At 36.1% G+C, this 13,310-nt stretch overlaps 1 protein-coding gene across 1 annotated transcript in view; it reads left to right on the top strand.

The window, feature by feature from the left end:
- Positions 1–896: 896 nt before the first annotated feature.
- The window catches only part of clmpa (CXADR like membrane protein a), a 68,211-nt gene continuing 55,797 nt past the window's right edge, over positions 897–13,310 (top strand). The window contains exon 1 of the mRNA XM_079861931.1: positions 897–1,248. Coding sequence (XP_079718057.1) covers positions 1,218–1,248 — 31 coding nt within the window. The 5' untranslated portion in view covers positions 897–1,217. The remainder of the gene's footprint in view (positions 1,249–13,310) is intronic.

The following is a 13,310-nucleotide window of genomic DNA, read 5'->3' as shown; positions in this document are numbered from 1 at the left end:
ACTGCAGATTCATATTGGTGTTGATAATGTTGCCATAGAAACGCATTCTGAAGGTGCATTCACGCCATATTGTAATTGGGATTTCAACTTGTAAAAAAGATTTCAACTTGTAAAAAGCGTTCACATCCTCGTAGAGCTCATAATTACAGCTTGTAAGCTGAGAATTTTCTGAGAGCTCCTACCTGCACCTCTTGACTGTACCACCTGACTGCTACAGATCTGGGGTGCGTTTCCCGAAAGCATCGTTGGCCAACTATGGTCGCAAGTTCATCGCAATGTCCATTGAACTCTATTGGTAACGACGGAACTTGCGACCATAGTTGGCCAACGATGCTTTCGGGAAACGCACCCCTGTTCTGTAGAAGGTCACATGTTGTCATCTTTTACGACACATGAACACAGCAATGTCAAACAAGATTATCGGTAATTTTTTTACTTTGTTCGTCACACAAAACTATCATTTGGCTTTAGATGTAGAATATTTAGTATTTTTGGGCAGATATGGTTGCTGTCCTATATGAGAAAAAGAATAAAAAAAAGGTTCTTCATTATCTTTTGTTTTCCACGAAAAAAAGATCTGTGGTTCAGATGTCAACTGTTCACTTCCGATTCTATTCCATTTGATCCTGGTATACATTTTACTAGGCACATTTTATTGTTTACTTGTTATATGTAATGGATTAGTCAGAATAACTATTTTATAGTTCAATCTTATCAGTAGATTTAAAAGGAGTTAAATATGAAAGGGGCTTGCCATAACCAGGTGTTTGTTAAAGTTGGGTTATAATAAAGTATGCAAATCATTTCATTGCATCAGTAGAAAGACTCTTATCCAGTCGCCACTATCTGCATGTGTCCCATAAGGAAATCTGCAAAGGAAAGTGTTCTCCTTTAACTGCAGAGGTCTCCACATCCCCTCACACACCTTTACCAGCCTGTGGTTCCTTCCTACAGAGAGCAAGAGGCGGAGGAGAGGAAAGAGATCGTAGATACGCATCCTAGTTGAAGTCAATGAGAACTTCTCTTCGGAGAAAACGGGCGCTTGTGAAGGAGCTTCAGGACGTCTGGAGATCTCAGAGATGCTTTTGATGGTCTCAGCCGGTGATATCGCTCCGCTCATGTTCAGAACAAAATTAAGAGACCATTTCAATGACTCAATGTGCTCGTTTTGAGGAGCAAAGGAGACGTTTCTGTAGGATTTTCAGTCCGGAGACGTGATGTCAGCCAGCGCTCGCGCCCTGCTCTTAGGTAAGTTTCCTCCTCGTGCTTGTGAGAGTGATGTTTCTACAGCACGTGTCAAATGTGATCAGTTGGAGAGATTTAGTAGATTGGTAGACTTTGTAGTAGTTTACTTGGTTGGTGATGTCAGTAGTTTTTACTAATGTTACTTTTACACGACAATTGACACACACAAAAAGCGATCAGATTATGGCAAGCTGGTTTAACATTTAAGTATACTAGTATTTATTTATTATGTTACAACTATTTTAAGTAGGCTATTCCAGTATCTTTTTTAAGTTTCACTAGTAACTATTTTACTAGACATTCACTATTCCATTTTTATTTTTATACTTTGTGTCTAGTAACAAATTTCACATTTTTGCATGATGGATCTGTGGTTCAGATGTCAACTATTCACTTCCGATTCTATTCCATTTGTTGAAGGTATAAATTTTACTTGGCACATTTTATTGTTTACTTGTTATATGTAATGGATTAGTCGGAATAACCATTTTATAGTTCAATCTTATCAGTAGATTAAAAAGAAATTAAATATGAAAGTGGCTTGCCATAACCTGGTATACTTCAACCTTCCTTGTGTGCTGTATTATTCAGCATCCGGATATATTATGCATTCATTTATTAATGCCTTCCTGTCCATGAATTAAGTTATGATTTCACATGTTGTCCACAAGTGATCTTAGATGCATGTTTCACAGCCTTTTTACAAACTCTCTGCGTTGCAGTTTTTTAAATGATATACAGTACTGAAAAAGAAAGTTGAAAGCAAATTACTTTTTTCTTTATTTCTCCATGTTTCTGTTATTGAGAATGCAGATGTTTAGTGTTTAAGTCTGACACGCAGGGTGAAGTCAGGTAAAAAGGGTCACTTTTTTGTCTGAAGCAGCTTTAAAATGTCTTTAAAATGCATTTTTGTGTTAAGTCGGGTCCCTTCTATCATTTTATGTTAAAAAAATATGTAACAAAAAACTACGTATTAACTGTTTAAACCCAAGAGCTATTTAAATGTCAGAAGTCTCCCTCAGTATTAACATCACTATGTTCAGAAATGGGCCAGTGTTTCAAAAACATCATTGTGAAAAAAGAAATTAATGCTATATAATGTGAAAAGTTGCTATTATCAGTTTAGGTTATTCATCTTATATTTTCCCTTCAATACTGCACACCGTAACAAACTCAGACCAATCAAACCAGTGCATGCATGTCAAGTACTATTGTCTAACTGGCATATTTTACCTGATGGCCTATTTTACCGACATCATCCTACATATAACTAGATTTGCATGTCCTTAAGAAAATGTCAGTTCTCAGTTGCAAGTCAGCAAAACAAATAGTAGTAACGTTTTAGGAAAGCTTAGGTTTTAGGCTTTGGTTCTGTGTAAATTAAATATTGCATCAGCCCTAAACTTTGCTGCTGTTGTGACGTTCAGGTCGAGTCTTATTTCCATTTGGCTGCTGGAGAATCAATACATGAGTTTTAAGTTGTGTGTAAGCCATTTTACTTGTAACGCGATATATTTCAGAGTGGATCTGGATATTCAATGAGGAAAAAAGTGGACGAGACTTGATTTTATCCATTGGGAATTGATATGAAAAGAGGTCTCTGTATGACGGGTGGTTGTATGAAATTGATTGAAAAGATAAGAGGGCTTGATGACGTCAGACGAAAAGGACGTTTAGTTATTGTGTTTTGAAGAAAAACTGCAGTAACAAGCACTTTTTTCATTTAGAATAACTTGCACCGGTGAACCATTCACAATAAGACTACAGGTAACACTAATTTAATGTTGACTTAAAGGGATAGTTCAACCGAAAATGAGAACCGAAAGTACCCTCATGTTGTTCCAAACCTATATGAGTTTCTTTCCTCTTTTGAACACAAAAGAAGATATTGTAAAGAATGATGGTAACCGGACAGTTGATTGGACCCCATTGACTTACATTGTATTTCTTTTCCTACTATGGAAGTCAGTGGGTGCCTTCAAATGTCTGGTTACCAACATTCTTTAAAATATCTTTGTGATGACAGAATTTTCATTTTTGGGTGAACTATCCCTTTAAGTTATGTAGCACTGCATGCTCTGTAAAATACCGCAACCTGTGTGCTTTCTTTTACTGCAGTTTACTAAAGTGTTGTGACTAGACAATAAGTGGCACAGAGAGACACGAGGCGCTTGAGTCCTCAGACTCTCAAACATACAGCAGCAAACGCCATAGCAATTATCATGATGAGCGCTTTCATTAGTTGCATTAAAACAACTGTGCTAGACAAGCCATGCAAACAACACAACATATCACAACACCGTCATTCACCCCGAAGACACGCCAACACAACACAAGAGGAGGTGTATATCTGTCTGTCTGTCTGTCTGTCTGTCTGTCTGTCTATCTATCGGCATTGAAATTTAATTGGTTGGGCTTTTCTTCTGTAAATAATTGATCATTGTCTAACAGTAAAGAACATCTTATTCCCTATAGCAACAATTATTACTCCTGCAGTTCTAAATAGATGTTTTCTGAGCAGCACAAACTGTTTTGTGTGTTTGATTATTCTCTCTCCTAAAGCAACTAGTGTTTTATCCCTCAGAAATGTGCTCATGATGAGGTAGCAATGGCAAGGTGCTGCCAAAGCAAAATGTGTTACTTTTTTTTTTATTATATTTGAAGGGTTGCATAGATTCATTGAGACTTTTCTCATTAAATGCTGTGCTATTTGACATTTAGTTTTAAGATTTGTGCAACAAATTGTTAGATATATAAAAATAAGGGACGCAATATATATATATATTAGGGCTGTCAAACGATTAATCGCGATTAATCGCATCCAAAATAAAAGTTTGTTTTTACATAATACATGTGTGTGTACGGTGTATAATTATTTTCTATATATAAATACACACACATGCATGTATATAAGAAATATTTGCATGTATATACTGTGTATATATATTTATATTATATATAATTTATATTATATATAAATATTTTATATATAAATAACACATTTTTCTTAAATATATATGCATGTGTGTGTATTTATATATAGAAAATAATTATACTCCATACACACACATATATTATGTAAACACAAACTTTTATTTTGGATGCGATTAATCGCGATTAATCGTTTGACAGCCCTAATATATATATAAATATATATTGTTTATATATATTATATTGGTTATATATATCAAACTTCGATATATTGGCCACCATATCGGTATCGGTATATATTCATTTTTAATGTTATCGTTATCGGCCCAATAAAAAATGTTGGTAAATGGTTGGTAAAAAATGTATATAAAGGCTGATATATACACTCTAAAAAATGCTGGATTCTTTTAACCCAAGTTTGGGTCAAATATGGACAAACCCAGTCGTTGGGTTAAATTTTTAAATTGCATTTTTAATCCAACGTTTGGGTTTGTCCATATTTGACCAAAAATTGGTTTAGAATAACCCAGCATTTTTTAGAGTGTATTAAAGCCCATAAATAATGGATTATATCCTTCACCTGAGACACTTGAGATGCACACGGTTCGCGATGATGGTTTTTAATTACTTGAAATATGATTGAAATCAATTCAAAAAAGGAAAATACAGTTAAGTGCAACATTGTGTCTGTCATATAGGCTACATGAAATTATAATAAGAGCATCATTATAATTGTGTGCTTGGGACATGGATTTTTAATGTTGAGACTTTTGTTTTTGTAATCAGGCTATGAAAAATTATATTAAAACTTTGATTTAGATTTATCTGCCAAATTGCAATATATCAGTTATCGGCTTTATATATACATATATTATTTATAACATTTTTATATATTATTATTCAGTTTTAAGATTTGCACAACAAAAAGTTATATATTTTTGTTAGCCTATATATTATCCAGTTTTAAGACTAGATATATAAAAATTAGGCATGCATGATATACCATGTCAATTATCTGCCTATTTTCATTTTTAAAAAATGTAACATCTGATTCAAAAATGAAGACACTTCCCCTATTTTTATTTTTAGATGACATTTGCCATAATTCAAGGTTCACTTAAATGTATTTGTAAAAACACTAATACATTAATAACACTGTTATATGTCTCAAAATTAATATGCATTTTTCATACTCTACATTATAATGTTGTGATGTCTAAATTCCTTTGTAGTATTTAAAACGATTGGTTATTAGTTTGTTTTTTATTTCAACAAAATAGTATAAAATTTTAGTATCCGTCTGTTGTTTTTATTATTGACCATAACAAAAAAATGATATATACTGTATATGTGTATATATATATATATATATATAAGCTGAAGTTTAATATGGGTGCATCTCTAATACAAACCAAAGCTTCTTTCCATTGCTTAAAATGCACATTTGTTACTTCATACTCAAATAAAGAGCGTGTTAAGAAGCAGATCTAAGATCAGTCTATTTTTAGTTGGATCTCCAGGGGCAGAAAAGTATCTGTCAAGAATAAAGATGACATGGGCATCCAGAACCAGAGGTCAGGAAGTGACATCTAGCTGTGTGCTGCCTTCCCCCTCTTTCAGTCTCTCTCTCTCTCTCACTCGCTCTGCCCTGTGAATGTTGCTGTCAAACAGACTTTAATAACAAAAGCTGCATGTAGCGTTCTGAAATATGGAGTATCTCCTTACTTGACCTCAGTGTCTCTAACCCTAACCCTGATGAGACCACAACCTTTCAGTGCCAGAGGCACATTCACTGCGAGCATCTGCCTTTATTTACGCAAATGCAATGAGATAAAAAGATCATTTGTGTGCCATAAAAGAAAAATGTTTCTCTGTGTCATTGTAAATGGTTTCTTCCTGATATTTCATGACAACATTACTTTAATATTTAATAGTTTGTTTATAATTTATTAATTTATACGTGCTAAATGGATGTCCCTGCATTACTTTCTTAGACACCATAAATACTGTATAATGGCTTCAGTAATGAAACCATTTGTTCAAAGAAGCTCGATACACTTCCCACAGGATTGTGAGCCATATTAAAGTGCACACCAACAAAAAGCTGGGAGTAACTAGCCCATGTGTGTGTGTTTTGAGGTGGCTGTGGTAATTTAGTAACTTAAGTCAGGAACTGTAGTGGGGTTTTTTTTTCAGCACCTAGCTTTAATTCAGCTCTTGATCACATGGACCATGTCAGCTGTGTGTGTGTGTGTGTGTGTGTGTGAACGTCCCCATGGGGACCCAGCGCTGTCTTTAATTAGTAGAGCACATCACAGCAGGGCCGGCCCTCACTGAGAGCCGTGTCATTCCGTTCAGAGAAATCACAGTGACATCCTTTCTCCCACCAGACACACAGCACCAGCCACTTACCTCCTCTGTGTACACACACACACACACACACACACACACACACACACACTGATATCAATCACACAGCTGTACATGTGCGGAACACATCCAGAGAACAGTGCAGCAGTGTTGCTGTATGTGTTGGTGTGTGATGGTCTGTTTTGATGGGTGTCATGAAAGTAATATTGTACCTTGTCTTATCGACCGTATGACACCTTACACTTTAACAACAAGTGATTAATAGAAGATAAAAAATAACCCGAGGTCTGTATCTCAAAGGTGACAGACAGTAAAGACATTTATAATGTTCCAAAAGATATCAAATAAATGCTTTTCTTTTCTGTAAAAACCCTAAATATTTGCATTTTGTTTCCACAAAAAAAAATAAAAAAAAATTTAACATTCATAATAGTAGAAATATGCCTTGAGTAGCAAATCAGCATATTAAAATGATTTCTGAAGGATCATGTGACTCAAGACTGTAGTAATGATGCTGAAAATTCAGCTTTGCCATCACAGGAATAAAGTACATTTTAAAATATATTCAAATATAATGATATTTGACAATATTACTGTTTCCATTGCAGTTTTGATCAAATAAATGCATGTTCTTTTAAAAACATGTAAAACCTTTTGAACATAGTGTATTTATTTAGATAAATGCAAATAATAAATGCTAAACTTCGCACTTCTTTTACATTTGTGTTGAGTTTTTTAAATAAGCACGTCAGTGATCTGCATATACAATTTCGTTTTATAGAAATGAGCAAATTTTACATTTTGTTATTGACTTCTTTTATGTTCCACATGTCAAGCAACATTTTGGCTGGATAGTGGATAGATAAAGGCTTTTAAAGACTAAACATTTTTTTTTGTGTAAAGTGGAGATCTATTATTTGTCATCCATCCATCCATCCATCCATCCATCCATCCTCCGCTCGTCCCTTGTGCTTCTAGTGTATGTTGGTCATCATTGCTTTGAAGTGTCTCATGGCACAGGCCGCTCTGACCTACAAATCTCACGGCACTCTAAGAGACACGAGTGAGGAAAACGGAAAACAGATTGTGGAGGAGCATTCGAGGCCCAGAGCTGGAATGATCTCCTTTACTCCCGCTTTTCCTGAGACACCGTGAAACGGTTTAGATTTACTGTAATCCAAACCACATGCTCTCACCTCATGCTTTCATTGTGGAAAAACCAAAATATTTCTTTCAAAAATATTTGGGGGAGGTTTGCGTTTCAGCGTTACCTCTGGATTTATAGGCAGCCTGACAGGATGATGTTACCTGAGGCACTGGCGGGGATTTGCAGGGTGTTTTTTGAGAAAACATTACTGATACTTTATTTTAATAAAATGTATTTAAGTTTTTTTTTCTTCTTTTGCTTTTGACCACCCTGAAGATGAATTCGTACATTTGGATAAGAGTCACGTTTCTTGAAAAACAGTGGAGGGAAAATGAGGACTAGTTTTTTAAAGCTTTTAGTGCCAAGAATGAAACTTAAATCACACCCCTCCCTCCTCACAAACGATTCACTCTAAACATTTATTAAATCTGCTGTCCACTGCCCATTTGATAAATGAGCAAAACCTTTTAATATGAGACGCCAGACAAACAAAGAGTGATGGATGTGTTTAAATATATTAATTAATCTTGTGCATTAAACTTAATGTCTATGAATAGCAGCTGTTGTCGATTAACACAGAAAATATATATATTTTTGTTAAAATGAAAAAAAAAAGAAGAAGCATTTGCTGTAATGCACTTAGTGGAAAACTGGCAAGCTACTGAAAAGCAGAAATATGAAGCTCAATGAATTTTTCTTTCTTTTTAAACCACTTACATTAATTTTTTTTGAGCTGTCTAAATATTTTTCTTTTTTGGGTGGACGAACTTCTGGTTATGTATTTTTGACAGATAAGCTTGTAGTTGGCACACATGCTGGAAGAAGCTAATGAGGTTTTCTCCTTCTCTCTAGTTCTTTCTCTCTTTCTCTCCCTTACTTTTTTTCCCCAGAACATATGGCACCAGCTCTTCTGTTTTTTTACAAGTCGTTAGACATAACTTCTTAAAGAAATTGAGCCGTTCCACTGCACTGCACATGTGCGACTTTTTGTGCTCTAATTGCTCCTGTTGAATCAGTGCGTTCTGTTCACCTACAAAAAAAACAAAAGCAGCAGCAGTTTTTGCCATCTCACATCGCTCATCCGTTCACGGCTAATACACCCAGAAGGAACACCCGCAGGCTGCATTTGGCAACTTTCTGATTATGGTGCAGAATTCAAGATGTATTTAAAATGAGGTGTCCCTTGAAAGTAATACAGCAGAGAAAGGTCTGGGAAAATGCTAGTTAATTTTATATGTTGTTTTTGGGCTTTCGACACTCTTTAATGATATATAGCACGAGAATGAAGGGAAATTGCGGTGGAAAGACAGATGGAATGGGATTAGAATACAGCACAGACTCAATCAAACCCATCGCTGCCTCCCATTTTGCATGCTGTCCATCCTAAATAGCATGCAAGATTAGAATGTGCGCATCTAATGCTGCCTTCACGTGCTTTATTAAATTAAACCTACTTCCCACTTCTGAAGTTGTGATTATGAGCTTGTCGCATACAAGTGATTTGTTTGGCGGAAAGAACAGGACTCATGGAGGACACCAGGTTTATTCTTGCCTATTTATTGGGAAAATCTTATTAAAGCCAAAACTATATTTATTGTCCTATTCATTGATAACCATATAAAAAATGAATCTAGATTGTCAACATGATGACAGTTCTGGAATTTCAGTCAAATATAGGCTATTTTCGCTGTGTATAAATTAAAACATACAATACGCTTCAAATGATTATTCATATATGTAAATATGCACCACTTTAATGACAAGACAATGCGATGTAGCTGTTTTGGAAAAAATTAATAAAGAATACCAGTCACAGCTAGCCTGGCTAACGTCAGACCTCTTCTCATTGAGACGTGGTCTGGGAACACATGTTAATTTTCTTGTATTTGAGGCGTGGTTTACGAATGCCCAGATCCGTTTATTGGGCGCTACGAATGTCTATCAAATGCGCCTGTACGTAGCTCATAGCCAGTCGTTTCAATTATACCAGATGACGTATGTAGAGCGACAGAAATTCGACGAGGAAGAAGACGAAATAAACTTGCGTTCTAAACGACTTAGAACACTATCTAAGGCTGCATCGAAAGCTAACTTCGCGTCTGATGCCATGTTGGATCCATAGATATAAGCAAACTGCTTCGGTGTGTCGCATAGACGTCGTCATCGTCTTGCTGCCCCCTCCCCGTTCTGTGATTGGTTCCCTTTTTGAGGGGAAAATCTGGTCCATGGTATCCAGGCTGCCTAGCAAGGCAGCATAGCGCTGCGCTCAAGGCAGCATGGGGAAACCCAGGCTAAGTCACAGCAGCAATCGTTCTCCCCTCCGCCATGTTTAAAGTTTATGACCCGCCCAACTCGGGAACTTGGGTATCAAAATTATCCCCGTACTTCCCCGAGATAAATTCGACTTGAGAGAGCGTTGATGTCCAATGTTTAACTAGAAAACTCATATTTACGATAATCCCGTTAGCACATAAAGGCAGCATTAAATCATAGTAAGAAATACTATTCTAAAATAGGCTGTCGATAAAATCAACAGCACTATAAGGCTTTGTGTAGAAAATAGACAGTCCATTGACAGTCCACGAATCTATCACTCTGTCGCTTCAAAAAGTTCATAAAGAGATCGTAAAACGAATCCATATGAATTGAGCGGTTTAGTCCAAATTGTCTGAAGAGACTTTATATGATTTAAGCTGTTATTCACTTATAAACTTTAATGTTCTTAGCATGTTCGCTTGACATGCGAGAACCAATGAGGTTCATTCTTGTGTGTTACGTAAGTCTTGCAGGTTTGGAACGACATGAGGGTGAGTAAATGATGACAATTTTTTTTCCATTTTTGGGTGAACTAACCCTTTAGAAGATGTAAATATTGGCATTGTAATTTTACAGTAAAATAAAATTATTTTTTACTACTCAAATTTGTATTTTAGAATACAATATATTTCTCATTTTGTTTAATAGTATTATGTAATATAACAATAAAATCATAATAATAATTATTATTTTAGTCATATTGAATAGGTCAAAAACAGTAGGAATGTGGCCTATGAAAACTCAAGTGGAAAGATTTTATTAAAACACTAAAAAAACAACACTAAAAAAACATTTTTAATAACAAATTTTAATGATTGTTTTAATAAAAAAACAATTATTTTCTGTTCAGATAAACTCCAAATATACAGTAGCCTATCTATTCAAGTCGTTTGTTGAAAATTCCTGTGTTTTTTTCTATCGCAATATATATTGTAGAAAAATATCGCTATGCCAATTCTTTTCCAATATTGAGCAGCCCTATTCTAAAATATAACAGGTTGGATTGACAGTTTCCACATTTAACCTCCAGTATTAGCATGTACTGTAAGTGGACTTGTCGGTAAAATTGGGTTCACCCTCCCCAGCCCTTCATGAGCTGACACCTTCCTCCTATTGTTCGTTAAATACTGAGGGTTTGTGTGTGTCCTGTGAAAAGCTGTATTTTAAAAGGACTGTCTGGTGTTATTTGCGGTATGGAGGAGGACGAGTCAATACAGGTGCTGCCGCGTCTGCGTGTCGGGCTGCTGTTTCCTGCTGTGTCTATTCTGAGCAGCTTTACCTTGGCGTTCATGCGGTGTGACAGCTTAACTGCAGTGCGCTCCCTCCTGGAACAGAGGAAAGGCGAAGGTCTCGCTCAGATGCCCGGTCTTCCTTAGCGTGAGCCGAAATCTGGCATTTAAAAAGAGGCATGCCATTTACTGTGTCCAGCAACAGAGGAAAAACAAGATCCTAGGAGAAACCTGCCATGAGATAAAGGTTATGTTGATAAAGTCATTTTTGTTAGATTTTATTATTTATGGACCAAGCTGAGTTTCTAATATATTGCGTTTTATTTGCTCTGAGGAATACGGTGGTTTAAACGGATCATTCGAGAAAATTCTGTCATCATTCCCAACCTGTTTGATGTTAATTCCTCTGTGGGGGAAAAGGAGAAGTTTAGCAGCATGTTGACGCTGCTCTTTTCAGGGTACTATTCAAGCTCCAAAAATCATGTGTGCATTTTTCTTTTAAAACTTCCCAAAACCAAAACCAGCAATGCAAGTTTGAGAGGTGTCGCCCTGCCAAATCTTGCAAGAATCACGACTTGCTTTACGGCACGACGTCACATACATCAACAACATACGGAGCAGCCTCTATGGAAGACACTAGCACGCATTTCAGACGTGAATCATGGCCGAGTCGACGAAGAAAACGAAGAAAGCGCGGTCGGAAGAGTGCAGAGACGGCTCTGTGTGAGTGGTATTTACAACAGTAACGTTAAATACAAGTACTCCACAGCGACTCTAGAGGTCGCTGTTTGAGAAATACGGAAATTGCATAGTGTGCCTACAAGTTTTATCGAAACCAAGCTGCCCAAATGACTCGTTTCGGATTTTGTCCCGGTATGACGTCATAGTGCGCCGAAAGACATACTTTAACAAGGTTTAACAAGGAAGTTTAGAGTTCTAAAAAAACCTTTTATTTTTATAGTAGCCTACAATGACCTCTTATGTGAAAATTTGATTTCTCAATTCATGACCCCTTTAAACCAATTTTATTTCAGGTAGTTGCCAAGAAAATATTTCTTATTTTTATTTAGTTGAACTTTATGAACAAAAATAACTAAAACTTAAATAATAAAAACTATATAGACAGAATAAAAATGAAAACACACAACAAATTTACTAAAACTTTAACTAAATTCAAATAAAAATGGAAAATATAGCAATTCAAAGTATTCTAAATCTCCCAAATCTCATTCACATTCATGAAAATTCAAATCATATGAATGAGAAGATGAGCTATGGCAGAGGGGGAGATTTTCAGTGAATGAATTTGTATGAACATTGTATGAATTGAAATGCAATGCATACATTTATGTTGTTTTTATGGTGCATTTTTGCTTGACAGCCTCTGGTAACCATTCGCTTTCATTTTATGGAAGAGTAGCTTAAATGTATGTACATCTTTTGTGTTCAGCAGAAAAACGGCATAAGGAAGAGTGAATAAGGGCTTTTTTTTCCCAATTTATCCCTTTAATCACTAGGAAACATTGAGGTCTTTTTTGATGTCACAATAACAAGAAATGCGTCAAGGCAAGCGAAGCGGTAGGTAATAACAAGGGCCTTCCATCGGCCGAACGTCTCTCGATTAAACAAACATTACTCATGTCAACAGCGTATGTCTCTTTCTCTCTCTCTCTCCATTGACCTCTCCTCTGTACTGCTCCTGTGACTTTGAGTAATGCTGAAACCAGGGCAGAGTTTCCACAGCCTCCCCTTAATGAGCTAATTAAGTCCGTGGCTTGCAGTTTTAAAGTAGCTGTTGGTAGGCAGAGGAAATCACAGCAAACACATAGACTTTGAGTTTGCATGGAAGAGCATCTCTGACATTACGTGGGCGGCACAGCGTAGCAGCTTTTGTTGGGTCAACACAGATCTTAGAGCTTGGTACTTTTCCGGCTCTTGATGGAAATAACATCACAACATTTATTTTCATCAGCAATTTTTGGTCAAGATCTTGTATTGACAATGCAAGAGTCCAGCACTTTGTAAAGTCTCCTCCAGCACATCCCATAGACTTTCAATGAGTTTGAGGTCTG

The sequence above is a fragment of the Squalius cephalus genome, assembly GCF_949319135.1.
Source record: "Squalius cephalus genome assembly, chromosome: 24".
NCBI lineage: Eukaryota > Metazoa > Chordata > Actinopteri > Cypriniformes > Leuciscidae > Squalius > Squalius cephalus.
This window is presented reverse-complemented; position numbering and strand designations above follow the sequence as displayed.